Genomic DNA, 22,467 nt, shown 5'->3' with positions numbered 1-22,467 from the left:
CTTCCCTTCCCTTCCCTTCCCTTCCCTTCCCTCCCCTTCTTCCCTTCCCTTCCCTTCCTTCTTTTTTGTAACAACAAAAACATGGACTAAAATATATTTAACTGCTCTTCATTCCCACCCCTTGATTTATCCTTGGTTTATGTAATATACTTCAAAGGATTAATTTTTTGATAAAAGTAGAAGGCTACTTTCTGGAGATCAATGAAGCCAAATGGCTTAATTAAAATGATTTATTTTTGTTTGTAATAAATTTCAATGAGTAGTACCCTTCATTGGCTTAGTCAGACATTAAAATTTGGAGGATTTTTTTATGTTATTCTTAGTATTCAATCACCTTTGTGCCCATTTGAACAGCAAAGAGCACTCCAAGTTGCAGTTATATGACTTTTAATAAAAAAGAGGATCAAATACCCAGCACGGCAGAATGGCTCTCATTGGAACACTTGAGATTTCTCTAAGATGCTTCAGTTGAATTCAAGCTTTCCACAGTCCTTTGTATTCAAGGGAAATAAAATCATCCTGAAAAGTTGTCATCAACAACTTTTGTTAGCAAGGAAAGGCATTTTAAACCCTTCTTTCAAATTAGAATGTTCTAAGCAGAAGTGACCTTTACAAGAGCCCTGTTCTCTTCCCTGGTGTTTGTAGAGCTTCTTGGGCATCCCTGGCAGTAGGTATCTTACTTTTAACATTTTTGACCTCTCTTTTGTAGCAGGGAAGGCTCTCATCTTTTCAGCTCTACCTTTTTGCTCTAAAACAGCAGGCATTCAAAGTCTCCTACCAACAGAAAAACTATAATTGCAAGAATATGGAATTGCTAGACCACAACTTTAAGCCTCACATTTACAACAAAGTCTTGTCACTGAGATAAAATTCTCTTGTCAAATTGTTCTAGGATTCTTTTCTCCTGTACACATAACCACAGACAAGGACACACACACAGACACACAGACACACACACAAGACACACACACACAGACACACACACATACACACACTGAAACTTCTGACTCTAGTTCAGCTATATACATGAACAGTTTTCCTCTGGTAGCTAAAACAATGAACTTAATTCAAATTCTAAATAAAACCTTTAGAGAATATACTTCCAAAGATACAGCTATGAAATTACTAGGACACTTTCAAGGGCCTAGGAAAGGCATCTGTTTAGGGAAAAGCAAGGCTTTTGACACTAATGCATACTGATGGCAAAAACACTAAGTGCCTCTGGCTTTACCACACTGCGTGGACTAGATTTTGGATGGAGAGATTGCACATGTACTCCACATGTAGAGGCTCTGTCAAGACTTTTCTTCCATTAGGACTTTTGCCTCATTACAAAAAAAAAAAAAAAAAAAAAAACAAAACCAAAAACAAAAAACAGTTCACTGTTGGAAGCACTTGGCCTTTAAAGATATCCAGGAAGCATCACTCATATGCACCATGGCTCATTAGCCTTCACATGCTACATAAAACCCAGAAACAATGACAGTTTTCACCCAGTTGCACACAAAATGGGAATGACACAGCTGTTATTTTTACCACAATTGGCTTCAAAATATTAGCAAAATGTCAGAGTTCAGAAGGAGGTTATACCAAGAGAACAGAGGCCCTACTTGAGTTTTCTTTGTTTCTGATCTACCCACCAGGTTGAGCATTTGTAGCTCACTTAAGTTGATGAAGTTCTCTCTGATCACTTAGGGTTTTTTCTTTTCTTTTTTTTAAATTTCATTGAAAAGTGTCAAGACTTTCATGATGGGGCAAATATAAGTTTAGTAGTATGCTTCCTTTTAAAGTTTGTGGTTTTTCTATAGTGAAAATATAAATGAAAAAAATCATGCAGTTTCTAGAAATTTAGAAATTAACTTTCCTGATTGTGTATGCTTATTGGTAGGAAACTTAGCACAGAACAGTCTGGCTTTTGTGTCCACACTGTTTGGCAATGCAAATAAAATCAAAGAAAATGTGAAGGCCATCAACTTCCTCTTCTTTGACATTTTCCAGTTTAGTTTAATGTGAAGAGAAAGAGATATGCATAGCCTTAAAGCAGATACATTTTCTTTAACACTGTTGAATGTGGTAGTCCCTGGATATGTTCCCACAAGGATGATAGTTGTGCATGAAGAGCCTCTGTGACTCTACCCTACACAAAGGAAAAGCATTAAGAAAAACTTATTAAAACAGTAAAAGCAAAGCAAAACAAAATCATAACCAACCCTGCACATTTTGCCATAAATAACTGTAGTTTTGGCAGGATAAAGGAAGGAACTTAACATAACAAAACTTAAATAAAAAGTGTCATATATCTAGGTGAGGTGGCACATGCCTTTAATCCCAGCACTTGGGAGGTAGAGGCAGGCTGATTTGTAAGTTTGAGGCCAGCCTAGTCTACAGAGTGAGTTCCAGGACAGCCAGAGCTACACAGAGAAACCCTGTCTCAGAAAAAAAACAAAAAAACAAAAAAAAAAACAAAAGTGTCCTATATATACATATACTTCTATATGTTACCTCTTTACTGTGTTTATAAATAATCTTCAGTTTAGGATTTCCTGTTATAGAAGCCTCTGTAGGGCACAATGCATTAGCAAACCCTTCCTCTAATGAGGAGTTAATGTCTAGAGTCTTGAAGGGACTTAAGATTAAATTTGGGGGGGGGTATTTAATGTAGAAACAATGGATGAAATATTTTACTATGCATTTCTTAAGGCATACAAAAGTCCATTATCACTGGGGAAATACAAATAAAACCATGACTAGATACCACCTCATTCTAGTTGACTGACTATTGTCAAGCAGAGAAAAAGATAACCAGAAATTGTTCAGAATGAAGAGAGAAGGGGACACTGAACACTCTTGATACATAAATGCTCATTTCTAAAACTACTTTGAAAAATGTCACAAGAAGTTCCTCAGAAAATTAAAAATAGAACCAATGTATGAATCAGCATTCCCAGTCTGGGAATATACCCAAAGGAAATTAAATTGGAGAGTGAAAGAGAGATCTGGGCTTCTATGTTTATTGAAGGACTCTTCACAAGAACTAAGAGTTAAAACAAAGCTCATAAGAAAGTTCAGTGGGTAAAGATGCTCGCCACCAAGCCTGAATTCAATTCCTGGAACCTACATGTTGGAAGGAGGGAACCAACTCCTGCTATTTGTCTTCTGGTCTCCACACTAGTGCCATGGTATGGCTCTCCTTGCAAACAAATAAATAAATGTAGCTGTTTTTAAAGTATTAAAACAAACCTAAATCTCTAACAAAGGATGAATACATAGAGAAGATGTGGTACCAATACACAAAGGAAGAGTATCCAACCATTTAAAAAGGGACAAAATCCTATTATTTGAGGCAGAAATGGATGAACTTTCAGGGCATTGTGGGAAAGAAGCTATGTACAGAAGATCAAATGCAATGGTTAATTAAAGTGGTCACTTCAATTGGATTTGAAATTAATTAGCAGACACTCCTCAGGGAATATGTGAGGGAGGTTCCATCCATCCACATTTAACTAAGAAAACGGTGACCATGCTGAAAATGGGAGGTACTATAGTGTTAATTTAGATGCCAGATTGAATAAAAATTTAAACACACACACACAGGCAAACGCATGCATGCATGCACATTCACACACGTGCACATGCACAACAGAACAAGACAACTGGGGTTGCTCCAGCACTCATCTGTGTCCTGGTAGAATGCAAAGTAATCAGCTCCCTTCTTAGCCACCTTGTTTGGACCCCATGCCTTGTTAAACTATGAGCCCAAATTTCTTTCTTCTCTTAAGTTGCTTCTTTCAGGTATTTTGTTAGAGAAAGTAAAAAAAAAAAAAGCCAAGTGATACAACAAACACTGCATAATCTCACTCAGATGTGAACTCTAAAAGAAGCTCATTAGAGGGAACGGAAGAAAAACGACATCTGGAAGACGAAAGGGGAGTGGTGGGAGAGGGTTATCACAATCAGCAGAAATAAGTTCTGGTGTTCTGCTGTACACAGAAGGGAGGTCACTGTTAACCACAAGGTATTTTACATTTCAAAACAGCTAGATAGAAGCTTTGGGATCATCACAACAGTAGGTGATGCTTACGAAAGTGATTTAGCTGATATGCAATCAATATATGTATCAGACATCAAATCACACCATCCAAAGAAAAAGGAAAATCTCTCTGTGAAATATATGCTATAACCTTTGTTATTGCTATCAGGAGACACATTTCTAGCAAAGCCACCAATGGATAGTCTCACATATGCTTGGGTTATCTATGTTCTTAGTTTTTTTTGTTTGTTTGTTTGTTTGTTTTTTAATGTGGTGCTGTGGAATGGTAATATGTCATTACCCTTATCCAATCAAATTGGCTAACAAGTATCATGTTGCACATGATTTCTCTCCTATGACATCATCACTATCCTTGCCTGGTCATCATATGGCCGGGTATCCTTGTCTCTTACTATGTTGGGTGAGATATTAAAAAAGCAATACCATGCATCAACATCTCTCTTAACATGTCTTTTATTATATAAAATATAATATGTATGATTTATAAAATATATAATATAGTATGCCTCTTATTAAAGACTTCATCATTTTCCCCCATGATTTAAAAAAGAAACTGCAAGGATACTTTTTTTTTGTCCCAACTAATGTTTCTACTAAAACATTTCAAACATTTTAATTATCACAAGACTCAGGAAATCTTTCCTACATTTTTTTCCATTTACTGAGCATTTACTCTTAGCTTGGCATTCTGTTTGTGAAGATATTTAATATTTTATTTCATTTTATTTAGTCTTCCCATGGACTTCTTGTCTTATGTTATTTTTCAAATAGAAGACACAATCAAGATTGCAGAATTTAAGAAATACAAAGATGATATAATTAAGTAACTAGCAAGGGAGTGGACCTAGGTTTGTCTGCAAGAATTGTCTATAATTTTGCACATTTGTCTATTTACGGTATCAGTCCACAATACTGCTTACTTGCCTGTGTCCTTTCATTCTCTCCACCGACACCCAGCCCTCACTCCTATTCTTCCTGATTCTCTTCTGTCTCTTCTTTCCAGTTCTTTTTCCTCTGTTGTCTTTGTCTAATCTCTTCTTACCTCTGATCCTAGAACATTTTTCTCTGGGAAATTCAGCTTCTATGCTCTATCTTCTAAATAATCATAGCTTCAGAATAATCTCTCATGAAACCATTACCTACATTTTGGTTCACATGATAGACTGAGCAGTATAGAACACCATCAGCTTATGCATCCTATGACTTTTGTTACATGTGCTCACCCCAACACATGTTGGGAAACACGTTCCCTGGGGAAAAACATGTCTTACTAAACATTAGTCTGATGACATCGTATTCTTTTCTTTTATACCTTTATATTTGTTTATATCTTTAAGTCTGTGGTATGGAAACTTTATATAGAGAAATAGTATAAGATTTACATGGGGAATAGTTCGGCAATGGAGGACTAATGAATTCTATCCCCATGAACAAAAGGAAGAAATAGAGAAACATTATGACTCACATTCCTCAAAGAGTTATAAGGTACATATCGGGACTTGTATTGACTGCTAATTTTCACATGCATTTATTCATTCATTTATTTTACTTTACATTTACTTTAGTTTAGTATATTGTTTTTGATACTGGGTCCAAATAAGGCCTTGTGGATGTTAGGAAAAATATAATTAAGCAACCATCAGGTCATTTTTAATTTTAAAGATGGGGGAGGGAGACAGGGAGTATATGTAACGCATCAATTAGAGATACTGATTTCAGCCTTTTGTCAAAATAAATTGTGTTTGGTTGTGAGATTTGTTCAGTCAGGACACCCTTGGTTATGTTATGGAACAGTATTCCTAAAGTCTTGAGGACTGGGAGTAAGAAGCATTGATTTCTTGCTTTGTGTATATGTTCATTAAGGTTGACTAGGCCATCTATTTCTCACTCTGAAGTCCTAGCAGTCTGATAACGTCATACTATAAACTGCCTAGGGAAGCAAAAGAAAGCCGTGCACTAACTCAATGGCTTCCAGAGGAATTCAGAGCACAGTAAGGTTTCCATTCACAAACCACTGGATAATCAGTTGGGATAACCATGTGTACCTTTAATGATGATGGAAAAATCCAATTCTAGAGTGTGGTAAGTAATAGAAGAGAATTAGTATATTTTGGTCCAACCTTACAGACTATGACAACATAATATGCATGTGTAGGTGGTATATTTTCTCATTTTACTACATTAGAAAAAATTTAAAATCTTTATGTATATATTTATATGTGTATGTATATATGTATGTATGTATGTATGTATGTATTCATTTTTTATGCCCCATATTTTATTTCCCTCTGGATCTACCCTCTGACTGTTTCACATCCCATACCTCCTCCAGCCTCCCCCCAATCCCATGAGGATGTCCCCGTCTCCCAACCCCCATTGGCCAAGGAAAGTAATTTGGGTGACTATATAATTTTGTTCTATACTTTTGGTTCAAGCATGCATACTACAATAATAAAGGCTGGAGGTCATCCTCTCCAGGAACCATTCTTGGCAGTTTATCTCACTTAAGTCTGGAGCACAGGATCCTGGAGAGTTGGAAGCTCAAGTGCTTTACAATCTAGAAGATGGTCAGAGTAACCAAATTACTAATAAATTTTTTGATTGCATTGGTTATGAAAATAATTTACATTCAGCTTCTGAAATCAAATGAAATCTCTCTCTCTCTCTCTCTCTCTCTCTCTCTCTCTCTCTCTCTCTCTCTCTGGTAATGGTTTAGCTTTTATTATTTTTATTTGAGAATTTAATACAGCATATTTTATCTTCTTCCTTCCTGTCCCCCAGTTCCTCCAAGATTACCTTCACCCAATTTCATGTGCTTTCTCTTAAAACAAAATAAAAAAACAAAATAAAAATCCCTGAATATTCATGGAGTTCAATTTATGTAAGCCATCTACTCCTGGGCATTGGGCCACCCCAAGGGTGATTAGTACACCCAGTATTACTCCATTGAAGAAAACTGATCCTTTTCAACTCCCAGCAGCTACCACTTGTGAATAGCTTCTTGACTAGGGGTAGCCCTTGAGCCCTTGTGTTCGCCTCCTCTTCTCCCTACTGGGATTCTGCCTGGCTTGACTTGTATCAGTCTCCTGAGTGCCTTCAGGGTTTCTATGAGTTACTATGTGCATCAACTATGAGTATCAAAAATGTTGTTTCCTTAATGTTGTCTACTCTCCTTGGCTCTTACAATCTTTCTGCTTTTTTTTTTTAGCAAAAAACATAAAATCTCATTCAACTCTTCTCTTAAAAAGCATTGTGCATATGCCAAGAGTTGACTCAGTAGGTTCACCCTACTGGTATAGCAAAGTAGAAAATTACCTCATAATACGAGGATAATCATTGTTGCATTTATATAAGGCATTCTTTATAAAATCTAACCTTGCCTTCTTATTATGAGCGTGTTTTTGGCAGTTGTGTGATCTGTATCTTGTTTTGCTGTGTTAACAACAATTGTTACATTTATATTAGGCAGTCTTGACAAGGGCTAACCCTACCTTCTTGTTTTTAACAGATGTTATTGGCAATTGTATGACTTGTATCTAGTTTTGCTCTCTTACTTATAACCAATAATGTAGTTTAAATTTTAGGTAGCAGATATTTTTGTAAAAGACAAACAAACAAACAAAAACCCCAGGTAATTTAACAATAAAAAAAATCCTAAAGATTACTTAAGTGAACATCAATTTTCAGAGATTTCATGCCTGCCATATAGAGACCAGGAATGAAATTTTCTTGGCCCAAGCTTATGTAACATTTAGGTATCTGTTGCCAGACTTCCTTGAGTCACTTTCTTTATTGGCTTTTGATTCACCTATCTTGCAACATATACTCATATTCTTTTATGTATCATCATTTGAAGATGTTTTCAATAAAATTCCATTTAAAATTGTTGTGTTACAATGTTTCTCTTGCTTCCCACAGCAAATATAAATGCAAGGCAGAAATAATAATGAAGATAACTGTAGACTGTACCTTCATAGCCAGTTCTACACCACTAGTACAAATTCCAGGCAAAATGATTCCATAAGTATTGACTCTAAGAACAAACTTATGACTATCAACATTAGTGTGAACCTAAAGTTACTTGTACCAGTTCAAGTTTGTACAGTGTTAGGTAGTTATTTTGTTTATACTCTCTTTTATTTAGTGAATTTTTTTCGATTCTTACCTGTTAGCATGTACTGATTATATTAAATAATGTGCTTCATTGTAACATTTTTTTGCATGTCTATCCAGTTTTCAAACCACAAACTAAGAACCCGCTGATAATTCTGTCTCTTAGATGTTAGATATTTAATTCCCCATTAATCTCAGTTCATTTTCATCTCAGAAATATAGGAAAAATTTGATAGCTTTCTGCTATTGCCTGTCTGCCACCATCCCATCACTTACTTGATGTCCTTAGTCCTTTGTTTCTGGTCTCTTGTTTTTACTTTTGTAGCAGTATTTGTGTTTTTTCATTAACGTTCATTGACTTTCCCAGAACAAGTCAAATCAGGTCAAAGCTCTCCCAGAACACCTTGCAGGAAATAGAGTCCAGTGTTTTTATGTGACCTATGAAGCTTTATGTAACCTGTTCTCAGGCTGCTTCTAGGGAATGTACTTTGCTCATTGCATGAAGTTATGCTGCCTTTTGGACTCGTCTAGTCATGCATTGAGACCACTATTGTCTTTGAGGTTTTGCATTTGTGATTTGCTGTGCCCGAGACACTCTCCTCCTTGGGATGCATGTGACTTTTTTCAATATTTCAATTATTCTATTTTTCTGACCTTAAATTGATCAAATCGAACTCCATCATCTCTGATCCTGATTTTCTCCTGTTTATGGTATCATTGGTCTCTCATTTGCTATTGTCCAGTTCTTTGACACCATTTTCTTTCACAAAAGTGCAAGTTTTGTGGATATGGAGCCTTTGAATTGATCATGAGCCATACAGTTAGTGAGGAGAGATATTTTATGTTCCCTGTCCTTCAGTCACAGAAACCAGAATGTTGTGACACAGAAGAGATGATAGAATCTCTGAAAAAGGAAAAGTCTTTCGCTACAAAACCTCAAGGGATTACAAATTCAAAGACTGAGAAATAGAGTCTGGGGAAGTCAGGTGTAACTTGTACAGAGTTTACAGGAGGTTTTCTGAGAGGAGTCCACCAGTTTCTGGGCACTGTGTACATTTGGTATTAAGGTGACTTGCCATAGAACTAGTACATCTTGAGAAATTTCCTTTCAGCCTTTGATTAACTTACAGGTTGAAAACTCAGTAATGTCATTATAGTTATTTATTTAGATATGCTCAGTACCAACAAAGAGCAAATAATGATCAGTTTCTTGGGAAAAAAACTGAACACAAACATAGTATAAACCAAACCTCTACCCAGCCTCCACTCAGAGTTCCAAAGGATGATAGAAGCCTGGTGCATATGTCCTTCAGAGACATGTGCTCTGTGCTAAAACAAACTCTTTCTGGTCTTGAGTGGCTTTATGTGGCCTTTAGGAGGAGACCAGCAGAAGATCCATCAGCTGTGACTTCTAAGCTGGATTTATAGGCTACGGTTTCTGATTAATGGGTTTCTAGTGAGTGATGGATGAGGGATAATAGGTTAATAAATAAATGAGATAGCTTATGTTTCTCAAGGAGATTTTTTTTTGTGACCAATTAAATTAATCAGTTGAGTAAGTTAATTCCACCAAGATCCAATTTATGAAATTTAAATTGTCATATGAACACAATGTGTTTTACCTCACTTAGCATAAACAATGATTAGCCAAGAAGCATTTTTCAGATTTGCTACAAAGGCATGGCAGTCTATTTGGAAATATTTCCATTATCACACTAGGCATTAATATTTGAGTAAGCATAACTTCAATTGGTAGGAAATTACTCTCTAAGACTTAACTATGAAAAATGTACTCAAGTGTACCCCTAAGAAACCACCTCATTAATTATGATAATTTCTATTTGAATTTGCACGTGGCTTCGTGTGACTGCCCAGTATATTAGAATGCACACTACAGTCACTTGCTGAAGCAGGTCCTTCGCTGGTATCATAAAATTAATGTTCGGTTTTATATAAATGTATAATTTCTGCCTGGGTCTAATTTAAGAGTTTAGCTGACTAAATTATATTTTATCATCTGTCCAAGGAACTAAAAGCAGAAAGCAAAGATGTGGTTCCAAGCTTAACAATTTCAACTGTTTATTTGGCAAAATGTGTTTTCTACTCGTAAGACATATGGCCAAAGGCAGTTGTTACATTCTCAGCGTCCTACCTCTCGGATTGCTGTACAAAACTCACTCTGAAGCACCTTTTTGAGAGACTGGAGCTTGTGCACTGGTACTTCCCCAGATTCTTGTAGCTTTTCCAGGAGTTCGATTGCTCTTGCAACATCTGAGTAGGGGGAAAAAACATGAACATGAAGACAGAGAATAGACTATCGCGTCGGCAGAATGCCATAGCTTCCAGTGAGTGGTGAAGTCATTTCACTTGATCATGTGGGATTCATTGTAAAATCGGAATTTATAACTTGGAGCTTGTGGATTTCATCTTCTGGTCAAAGGCCATTTAACTCATCAAAAGTAAGCTTTTACTTTTCTACTTCTATCTTTGATGGTGTTTCTTAGCCCTAAGTGCACTAAGTATTCCAGACTCAAGATCTTTCTACTTCAGTCTCTTAAAATACTGAAGTGTGCCCACCACAACTGCCAGGACTGGGTTTTTTTTTTTTTTTGAGTTTGTCTTTTCTTTTTCTTTTTATATTTATCATAGATGCAATGTATCGTATATTTATATTTTATAAATAAAACATATTTATATATTTTAACATTTATCGTAGACACAATGTTACAATGATTGCTACTAGGATTTGGTTGTTATGAAGTTCCTTCATTTGTCTATAAACTCCACGAGGAAGAAATTTTACTAGTTTGTTTGCCTCTGCTCCCATAGTCTGCTATGATATGAAGAGTAAGTATTTTATGGAGAAAATGATTTGACTAACTCTTTCCATCTCACCACTTGTTCCAGGTCCAATAAGTAGTGTGGTGGTTTGAACATGCTTGGCCTAGGGAGTGGTACTATTAGAAGGTGTGGCCTTGTCAAAGGAAGTGTGTCACTGTGGGGTGTGTGTGTGTGTGTGGGAGGACCTTGTTCCATATCCTGCTTCTCATCTTCTGCCTCTGCACAGTGGAAATAACGTATTCTCCAACATCTTTTTTTTTTGTAATAACATAAAATTTTGCTATTTTATTTATTTTTTTATTAAATATTTTCTTTATTTACATTTCAAATGTTATCCCCTTTCCTAGTTTCCTCTCCAAAATTCCCCTATCCCCTCCCCTTGCTCCCCAACTCATCCACTCCTGCTCTCTGGCCCTGGAATTCCCCTATACTGGGGCATAGAACCTTCACAAGACCAAGGGCCTGTCCTCCCATTAATGACTGACTAGGCCATCCTCGAATGAATTTATGAAATTCTTAGACAAATGGATGGATCTGGAGGATATCATCCTGAGTGAGGTAACCCCATCACAAAAGAACACACATGATATGCACTCGCTGATAAGTGGATATTAGCCCAGGATCTCAGAATACCCAAGATACAATTTGTAAAACACATGAAACTAAAGAAGGAGGAAGACCACTGTGTGGATACTTCGTTCCTTCTTAGAAGGGGGGAACAAAATACACATGGAAAGAGTTACAGAGACAAAGTTTGGAGCAAAGACTGAAGGAAAGACCATCCAGAGACTGCACCACCTGGGGATCCATTCTAATGTCTTTGTATACTCTACAATGCTACCTTTCCAAACCAAATAATATTGAGAGAGTTTTTTAAAAATATTAAAGCCAGAGGTTAATGTAGCAGGAATTATGTTATCTTTTATAGCCAGCAAAGAAAGCTGAAATCTTTGGATTATTTCACATTGCCAAAAGAAAATCACGTAATGAAAGCCTATTTAAAAATATTTATAGTGAATCCTTCCCACACATTTGCTGTAGTCAGCACCCCAACCAAAAAAGCCACTTAGGCATTAAACAGTAGGATATTAAGCTTTCAATTCCTAGGCAACCAGCCATTGGAAATATTACATGTCACTGCAGTAAGATTATAAATTCATCCATTCATCCATGCATCTATCAATTTCAGGTTCTGTTATATGTAGTACAAAGCTTATCAGAAATAATATTTTTTCCTGAAATCATGGAATTCCCAATCTAATGAGAAAAGATATAACAGCACAGTTGCCTATGGGGAAAAAATTGTTACACTTCTGAATTTGGGCAAGCTTAGCATGGGCATGTGTATCTAACTGAAGCAAATTACCAGGGAGGGACTTTAGAATCTCCTCCCTGGGGCAGTTATTTTTATTGCCAATTGTAGCCCAAAGTAAAACAAATCATGAAATCAATGCTACCCTGTCAGTTTCTGAAGTCTGACTTCTAGTACATAAACTGGAAGACGACACAGTCAATTCGACAATACCAGGCACATCCTACAATTACTGATGCACCAGCTGAGATGTTATGCCTTTCCAGCACATAAAATACTCTACCCAGATACCCCATGGGTACAGAGAACTCAGTATGTTTAAAACCGAGCTCATTATTTTTTTTCTTGAAAATTAGCTCCTCTTCCTGCATTCTGTATTTCCATTAATAGGACCCCGAGCAGCCTGACTCCCAAGCTTGACTGTGGCATCATGTCTCACGCCCACTCCCTCCTGCCGTTACTCAGCAAGCTCTATAGATTCCATCTGAACAGTGCCCTCTGAATGGAATTCTTTACTTCATTATTTCAGGGATGCCTTCATTGTCTCTCACCTGTGCTACTAGAACACAACCTCCCTAATTAATCTACTTTTTAAAATGAGTCTTTTCCTTTTTCAGACCAGCCACCGTATTGCTTCTAGAGTAATTATCCAGAATGAGAGATCTTGTTCTTACACCCTTGTACATAAAACTTCACGGACATCCCACTATCTAGTAGATAAAATTCAGGTCATTTGGGAGTTTATTGAAGGCTTTAGCAATTGAACTTGCTTCCTGCATTACTGAACTTTACCTCCTGCTCCTGCTGTAGTTTGGAAACCTGTTTGTTTTTGTTGTTTTGAAGTTGTTTGTTTGTTTCTCTTTTCCCCTTTCTAAAGCAAGCCACAAAGTGCCATACCATTATAGCAGATTTCCATTGGTGTGGAACCTATGCATTCTTTTAGTAAAGCTACCTTTGTTTTTTGAATAGAGACATGTTGGCAGAGGAGATAATCCCTTCTCTTGCTTTTATGGGATGCACTGACTTGGGTCACAGATATGCCACAAAGATGCATATGCTTAAAGCAATGAGCTACAGGAGGTCTAGGTATGTATAATAAAGACATATTTCATCCTGTGGGAGGCCAGAGAGGATGGACTCTAAGCAAGCTCCTAGGTAGGTGATGAGACCAGGAAAAGGGCAAATGAAGAATGTTTCATAGAGACATAGTCAGTGAAGATGGAAGGCTTGATTAAGGAAGTGTGGGTCATTTACAGTCTCCTGCAAGGATCTGCCAGAGTTTGACCAATACAGATGGTGATGCTTGCAGCCAACCATCAGACTGAGCACAGAGACCCCAATGGAGGAGTTAGGGGAAGGACTGTAGGAGCTGAAGGGGTTTGCAAAGCCATAGGAAGAACAACATCATCAACCAACCAGACCCCCAAGAGCTCCCAGGAGCTAAACCACCAACTGAAGAGTACACATGGAGGGATTCATGGCTCCAGCTGCATATGTAGTAGAGGATGGCCTTGTTGGGCATCAATGGGAGGGGAGACCATTGGTCCAGTGAAAACTCGATACCCCAACATAGGAAAAGCCAGTGAGGTAGAAGTGGGTGGGTGGGTGGGTGGGAGAGCACCCTCATAGAAGCAGGGGGGGTGTTGAATGGAATAGAGGGGTTGTGGAGGGGAAACTGAGAAGGGTGATAACATTTGAAATGTAAATAAATTTTAAAAAAGACAGAAAGGGGCTCAATAGGGTAAAAGAATCAAGAGAGAATGTACAAGGGGTTGAGGCAGAGAGAAGGAATATGATGCAGGATGCTCTAGTCCCTGTACCAAATAAGCTATCTTCAGCAATGTCTTCACTGACATCATGTTCCCATGGCTCTTTGTTCCCTCATCAGTTACACTAGCTCTTGCTCTCATGTTGTCTCAGTTTGCACACCCATCTTCTTCCTCTATCCATGGGACTTTTATGCATTTCTTATGTATGTGTTCTCATTGTTCATGGTATATGTGTGTGCTGGCATGGAGGAGTACAAGATGGCTGGCCACACTCACTGGCAGTCAGGAAGTAGAGAGGGGACTGTGGGTATTTAGCTTGCCTTCTTCTTTTTATTCACTCCAGGAAGCCTCCACTGATGGTTCCAATCACATGCAGAAGGCATTTCCTTTCTTCCTTTGCAACCATCTAGAAATAGTACCCTCACACACACTCACACACATTCCTATGATGACTCTATATCTTGTCAGGTTGGTAGTGAAGATTAACCATCACAGCTGAATATTATAATCACTCAGGGAGCTTTAAAAACACAGATGCAGAATCAGGCACATGCATGGGATTCCAATGTGACTGGCACATGTAGCTGGATATGAGGCTGAAAGACATCCAGGGTTGATACCAGTGCTCTAGAGGGCATGAATGGCTTAAAGTTCCTGTGGGATTATATTCTGCATCTAAGGCCTTTAAAAATCTGTTGCAGATTAATGGCTCCAAATATAATTGTTTTTCAGCTCACTAAAGATTGCTGACCGATAGACAGGCTCTCAGCCCTCATCCCCGTTTGAGAGATGCTGGTTGAGAAGGCATGAAAATAAGGCCTGAATATCTTGTTTAAAAGAACTGCTCAAAGTGAGAGTGTAAATAGAGGTACTGATTCATAAGTAATGAATGTGAAGCCTTGCATTCTATTATTTGTTGAGATAGTGAATCTAAAGGATGCTAAATCGGATTCTTCAAGGCATCTAAGAATTACTGATTATGGTTGAGTACCATTGCTTTTTAATATTTCCTTTTTAAAAAATATGACATTTGAACCCTGACTGATGAACTCCAAATCTCTGAGTAATATCCACTCTTCTGGGGCTTTTGTTTCCAGGTGATTTCTATGACCATGAAGGGATGAGAAAAACACTGTCCAAGAAAAACAGAACAAAAACCAGATACTGTTTCAGTATGACTTACTGAAAGTTAAAGCAACTTAATTATATTGCACCATTACGTCATTCACATTCCTTATATGGGGTAGCTGGATAAAGATAGAATATTTCCAAGGAAATTTTTTTTTTTACTAATTTTGGACAGAATCACATAACATTTGAGTCTGCTCCATTAGCTAAGGGAGGAAGGTCTCAGAGGAGCAACTTTAGAGAGTGGAAGCTCTCAGAGGATTAACATGCCTTCCTTTGCTTCATAGGGGGTGGGGATTGTCATCAGCCTGCCTTCTATGTCTATTTGGGCAGGCCAAGAGGGTTTAGGCAGAAATGGCACGTGGGTCCTGAGCCTTCTTGCTGATTTTGGTCCATTTAAGTCCATTAACATGAATCCAGGGAAACCCAGAAGGTGATGAAAGATAAATGGATCCTGAAAGCCAACAGGAGGAAAACAATGGGCCCTCCAACACAATCCTGGCCAGTGCTGGAAACAAAAGGGAAGTGACTGAGAACTGGACGTGAGACCTGGACCTGTACACAGAACTCTGCTTCTGTACAACACACACACACACACACACACACCAAAAAACCCCCAAACCAGGATCCTGGAAAGTAGACAAACTTTTGAGACAGCTCAATAGTTACAAGTACTACAGTGAAGCTTGCGGCTTACTTATTAGAACAATCTTGTGGTTCTTGTTCAGAATTTCCCTGCATTTATTTTATGAAACCCAAACTGGTTGCTAACATAACAGCTCCATTCTATGGGTGCCTTAGTTTAGGATGGACACTAGATAGGGATGGAAGCCTGCTAAGCAGCCACAGGGAAACAAGATCCCCAAATGGCTTTTCTTTCTGAAAGTTCATCTTAGTTACTGACTCTGACCACTGCCACCCCACCATGAAAAAGAGAACCCCTGGGAACCATATGTGTATACCCACCCACCTTTATAACTTCAGTTCTAGTTACCCTCCTCTTAAAACCAGTGGCATCCTCTGACTGTTCATCTGTCATTTCGAAATCTTAGTCCATTTTCAGATGCTCTAGAGAATGCTACAGACTGGCTAATTTAGAAAGAACAGTTTATTTCTCATAGAGGGTTTTGAGGCTGAGGAGGTCAAGATTGAAGGTTTGCAACCTGGTGAGGGATTTCTTACTGAGTCACAATACCACAGAAGCTATCACGTGGGAAGTACACAAAGCAGAGCTATCTCCTAGAACAGAGCCACTCTCAAGAGAACCAAACGGCATCTACAATAATGGAATACACTGATAATTAACCCATCCACAAAGGTATAGCTCCAGTGACTCATCCCTCTCAAAATGTCCTGCTTGGTATTGCTACAATGGCAATTAAATTTCACCATTGATTTGACAGAGCTATTCAAACCACAGCATGCTCCTGTGCCTCCCTCCCACTTAGATTCTTCTGATAAACACAATGCATCCCTTCCATCTCCAGGATTTCCAAATGCCTACATTTATTCCAGCAACAACCCTGACGTTTAAAGTTCAAACTTTCATCTAAATCAGACGTAAGTGACATGCAATTCACAACTCAAGCTGAAACAATTTCCCTTATCTGGGAGACTATGAAATCAAAATTTAATCTACTCTCAAAATAAGGTGATAAGACCAACATGAAACAGACTCTAGCACTCCAAAAAACATAAATAGAAATAGGCGAAACAGATAATTTGGAAACAAGTTTTATAACTAGGACAAAGTACAAATAAGGCTGAAATGCGATAACAAAAATTACAGCAAGTCTTAAAACTGGAGAATTAATTTAATTTTGGATCTTCCAACATGGACATAGGTGTATACAAATAAGAATCTGATGTCTGCAGATTCATGATCTCCCTGACTCTCTCTCATTGTCTTGGTCACTTTCTCTGCATATTAATCATTTCAGCAAATAGTTGCATGGTTATTCCATTTGTATTCTTTTCCAAATGAGATTTTTTTCTTTTACCCATACAAAATTCAAATGGTTCAAATCTTTATCTGATTTTCAATTTCCTTTAATTCTATTTTCTATCTTTAAGTAATTCATCTGCTGTCTCACAATGTGTAATACAGTTAAATGTTGCCATGTAGCTGCCCAAGTGCTTGCTATTTTGTCCATCACAGGGATGTTCTCTATTTCATAAAGACTTAAGACATGGGCATAATTCTACCAACTTCTTTGCTACTATATAGCAAGAGTGACCCTTTCCTTGAATCTCCAGTATCTTATTACTCATTTTGGTCAGAAACCTCATGTACTTTACTGACTATATTTCTGTCAACATTCTTACCGTGGCTTCAGTAAATAATTCTGAGACAGTATAAACTTTTCCTATTCTTTTCTACTTCTTATCTCTAATTAGAATCATCCTTAGTACTCTACTCTATTCACAGCGACAGCCTGTTGCTAACCTCTGCCAATCTCTCTGAGCCTCTCTGCTTTCTGGTTGTTTCTGAGCCTTTCTGGTTTTTGCTATAGCTTGTCACCTGGATACCAGTTTGTGTCAGTCTGTTCTCTGTGTCTATAACACAAACTCACAGATTGGGTCGCTTATACAGTAAATACATCTATTTCAGATCAAAAGGATGGTGGATCCATGCGCATTGTACTGACAACAAGGAACAATTTGTGCACAGTAACATGGGAGAAAGGCAAGCAGACACACGCCAGTCAGAACTCATGCTTAAAAAATACTTAGCCTACTCTCTCATTAATAGCATGGATCCATACTGGGCATAGGTCACTGCTTACCTAATCACCTGTCAAGGCTTTTACTGATTAACATTTAACTGATTGCAACTCACTCAGCACAAAGATGGCGAGAAGACACTAAAACTACAATTTAAGGCCATTGGATGTGAATGTCTTACTAACTCTGAACTTACTTTATCTTCACACATGATTGTACATGGGGTAAATATCTCTTGTGTTACAAATGTTCTCATCATTATTATGCAGGATTTAAGTAACTTACTCACAAATGGAGGATTTAGTGGCATCTGGGACTGAGTGATGTTGAACCTGGAACCTTTAATTCCCTTTTCCACTACGACTTTACTCTCAGCAGCTTTTCTTCTTTGATGATCAGTACTTTCACAACAGCTTTGTGTTCTGCAGGCTTTCTTGGTCAGACGCTGAGCTCTTAATTTTTCCTCTTACAGTAAAGATTAACCCTTATGCATTTACCAGTGTACCTCTCTCAGGAGGGAGTTATTGATCAACAGGATCATCTGGGGAGCTTTCAAGTGACAGAATAGAATGGTTATTAGCCTAGGCAGTCCACTGAAATTACCTGAGAGTACTGAAGAAAAAAAAAATCAAAGATGCCTAGATCCTACTCACATGTATTTCTGATTTCATTGAGTTTGTGTTTGATCCGGACATCATAAACATCAGAATCCTGAAAGTATTCCAGCAATCATAATGTAAAGTTATGTTGAGACTCATTGGCATGGATTTTCAGTGTGTCCTTGCCATTTTAATTACAGTTATATTCATTGTATAAAAGAGGAAACTCATATCCAGATAAAAAAGTTTGTTCTCCAGGAAAAGAGCTGATAAGGAAGAATTGAAATTTGAATGAAGCAATAGTGTTCTAGAATCTGGGAAACATTTGAAATGTTGCTTGACAAAGCATACACAGACAGATGTTTGTATCTTGAGGTTCTACTCCACATCTGTAACTAAAAATAGGTCCAAAATAGAATTAGGATTGATGAATGAGTCTCTTCCAAATCTGTGCAGATCTTTTTGTCATTATTCCATGATAGGGTAGAATATAACAATGATTTACATGACATATTTTATTTGTGCAATAATTTAGGTATAATGAATAATTTTGAGATGATAGAAAGTACATATGAAGATATCCTTATGCTTTTTTCCTATAAAATATTTGACCATTTACGGACTTGTGAGCTATGATGGGTGGAGATATTTTTCTGAATCAGTGTGAGCTAATGGCTATCATTCATTGAGAGCCAACAGTGCTTAGAAAATCCCTCACATGCATACAGAGATATTACTGTTATTTCTATCATACAGGCATTGCAAAAACAAAATAAGGCTTAGATATATGAACTATCTGGCCCCAAGCTACCCAACCAATAGATGGGAAAGGCAGTCTTAAACACAAAAGACAGTAGTAGTTAGTTGCCTATGTACTTATTTATTTATCCCTCTCACCTCATACTTAAAATAGATTGATGAAAGAAAAAAAAACAAGTTTCACACAAATTATCATTTAAATATGACAACACACAGCATCCTGAACTGGAGCAGACATGTGTAAGATTGTCTCAGGATGCATTTGTTCAAAATCATGCTGGATTGTAGAGAAATGGTCAAGACTCTACTTAGAGAGTACTGAAAATAGTAATAGGAAAAACTGATAACACTTCATTAAAAAATAAAGGAGTGTTGTAAAGAAAATAGCAGTTTCAAAAAATAGTGAGTTTAAGAAATGGTGGACCTCAAGTGGAACAAGCTTCCAGTGATCTGAAATAATCATGGAGTCATCCTTTCAGTCTTCAATGATGACTTTTGACTAACGTGATTGGCATGTAGAATTTGGTCCACAATTCATCTGAAGTTGGAACTTGGCCATGTAAAGGTACTTTGTACCAGGGCAGGAAATATATTAAGTACTATGGCAGATAATATGAAGTATTTACTCCAAAGTTTCTTATCCTTGCTACTGTCCACTGCAGAATGCAGACCATGAGAAGATCTCTCGGCCTCCAACATCTATCTTAATTTTGAGCAAGTTGTTATAAGTACAATGTCCAAAGAGGCCTTCAAGATGGACATACAGCATATGTACACTTTCAGAAGTTTGACCTATGCTCTTTCCTTCTTTCACACAGCTAAATTCGTTAATGTGCGGAGAGTGGAAACAACCGTTATGTCATATTAAATATGGCTTCTGGGGTCCCAGGGATTCAGAAGCAGGACAGGCTCTAGCTCTTGATGTCTTTACCCAGATGTTGTACTTCTAGCTGTCTGACCTAATGATTCTTGATAATGAGACAAGAGTATGCTTTACTGTTTGTTTATCTGTGGTTTACCATGAAATGCAAGCTGCATAGAAAAGAAGAACCTGAACTTGGTGGCATGGTTCTAATATGCAGAATTGAAGTCATACAGAAAACAGTTGCATGTTACATAGTAGTCCCTTTGATCCCAGTAGGCATGGAATGTTTCTTTAGGAAAATGTTGTTTAGGGTGAGGAGGAGAGAGTGATAGCAGGCAAAGGAGGAGAATGCCAAAAACATACAAACAAACAAACCCCAAAAATGTAACAAACAAGCAAACAAACAAAAAAATATGAGTAAAGGTCCTGAAGTGGCAGGAGCAAAGCATACGTACTAAAAGGTTAGCATCCTACTTGCTTTTGGTGGCTCTGATAGATTAGTGACCTAAGCTAACATAGGGGAACAAAGGCTTTATTACAGTTTCAGGTTACACTTCTTTATTGACAGAAGCCATACTGGCTTGTTTTGTCTGTCAAGTTGACACAAGTTGGAGTTACCACGGAGAAAGGAGCCTCCCTTGAGGAAATGCCTCCATGAGATCCAGCAGTAAGGTATCTTCTCAATTAGTGATTAAGGGTGGGAGGGCCCATTGTGGTGCCATCCCTTGGCTGGTAGCCCTGGGTTCTATAAGAAAGCAAGGTGAGCAAGGCAGGGGAAATAATCCAGTAAGTAGCCCTCCTCCATGGCCTCTGCATCAGCTCCTGCCTCCAAGTTTCTGCCCCCTGTGAGTTCCTGTCCTGACTTCCTTTGGTGATGGACAGGCAATGTGGAAGTGTAAGCTGAATAAACCCTTTCCTTCCCAACTTGCTTCTTGGTCATGATATATTGTGCAGTATTACAAACCCTGACTAAGGCAGTGCCAAGCCAGGAACCTGAAGGCAGGAACTAAAGCAGAGACCATAGAGGAATGCTACTTACTGGCTAGCTCCCAGAGGTTTGTTCTGCCTGGATTCTTAAACTACCTGTGATGACCTGACTAGAGATGGTACCACCCACAGTGAACTGGGCCCTTCCACATCTATCAGTAATGAAGACGCATGCACAGGCTAATCTTATTGAGGCAACTCCATAATTGAGAGCCCTTCATCCTAGGTATGTCTTGATATGTGTCAAGCTGATGAAATCTAACCAGCACAGCCAGGCAAACCCAGCTTCAGTAGAAACTGGTGGTTGAGGCAGAGAGCGGTAGCAACAGTTATGTGATGGATGATGATTGACAACCGACTCTCCAGAACAAACAGGCAAAATCCAAAACAGCTTTGACTTACAGCACTCATTGAGTTCTGTTGTATAAATTTTCCCATCCTGTCCTACTTGAAGCTCCTGATATGGTATCACTGTCTTGCAAAATTCATAAATATTCAGTGATGGTTTCTCACAAACCAAGGAGCAATACATCTGGCACCCTACTGGATAAGGGTCAGTGTCTGAGAAATAAGCAAGCAGTCAGATTTGGTTCAAAGATTTTATAAGTGACTTTTGTTATTTTTGTTGTTGTTGTTGTATCATTGCTAGATAAAATTATTAGAGATCATTTGGCCAAAGAACAAGGCAATCTGGTTCACACTCCATAACCATTCCCCTGGAGGCTATCTGCAGCAGGATTCGTTTTAATGGACCAAGGGTGTATACAGGATGTTAGTTAGGAAGACTGGTATTCCAGCAGCCCTGTGAGAAAAAGAAGCAGCATGTCTGAGCAGGTGGCAGTGAGAACAGCAAGACATGGAGATAAGATACAGGTAGGTATGAAAAGAATCAGTGTTCTGATGTTTGCCACTGCTGTCTGACAAAGTCTCCACAGAATGCCTGTCAGGCAGAAATGGGTGTATTGGTGCCAGTAAACTGTATTATCAGTGCTACTTTAGTTATTCTGGATTTTTTAATATCTGGTTATATATTAATTATTCTGGATAGGCAAATGGTAATCAACAAATTTTACAAGAATCAAGAAGGGAAAGACAGAAAAAGCACCCGGGCAGCTGGGGCGCAGGGTCGGCTGACACTCGCCAGCTACCCACAGCACCCACCACAGGATCTTAAGACTTCTGGTGAGTGGAGCACAGCTTCTGCTCCAATCCAATTGCGCGGGGCCTGAGACTGCATTAGTTAGGGAAGCAGAAACCGGCCTGAGTAGGGCCACAGGCCTCATCCGGCCGGATCAGCGCCGGGTAGCAGGAGTGCAGGG

At 38.2% G+C, this 22,467-nt stretch overlaps 1 protein-coding gene across 5 annotated transcripts in view; it reads right to left on the bottom strand.

Moving 5' to 3' along the window:
- The window catches only part of Lin7a (lin-7 homolog A, crumbs cell polarity complex component), a 122,407-nt gene that overhangs the window by 60,732 nt on the left and 39,208 nt on the right, over positions 1–22,467 (bottom strand). The window contains exon 3 of one of the 5 annotated variants that reach the window (XM_021174461.2): positions 10,317–10,435. The exons of 2 other annotated variants lie outside the window; for them this stretch is intronic. In XM_021174461.2, the coding sequence (XP_021030120.1) occupies positions 10,317–10,435 (119 nt within the window). Of the gene's footprint in view, positions 1–8,440; positions 9,304–10,316; positions 10,436–22,467 lie in introns of those variants that run through there. 2 more of the 5 variants (XM_021174462.2, XM_029482662.1) reach the window with 2 other exon arrangements.

This window comes from Mus caroli, chromosome 10 (assembly GCF_900094665.2).
Source record: "Mus caroli chromosome 10, CAROLI_EIJ_v1.1, whole genome shotgun sequence".
In the NCBI taxonomy this organism is placed as follows: Eukaryota; Metazoa; Chordata; class Mammalia; order Rodentia; family Muridae; genus Mus; species Mus caroli.
The sequence above is the reverse complement of the archived record's forward strand: the minus strand, read 5'-3'. Positions and strand labels throughout refer to the sequence as shown.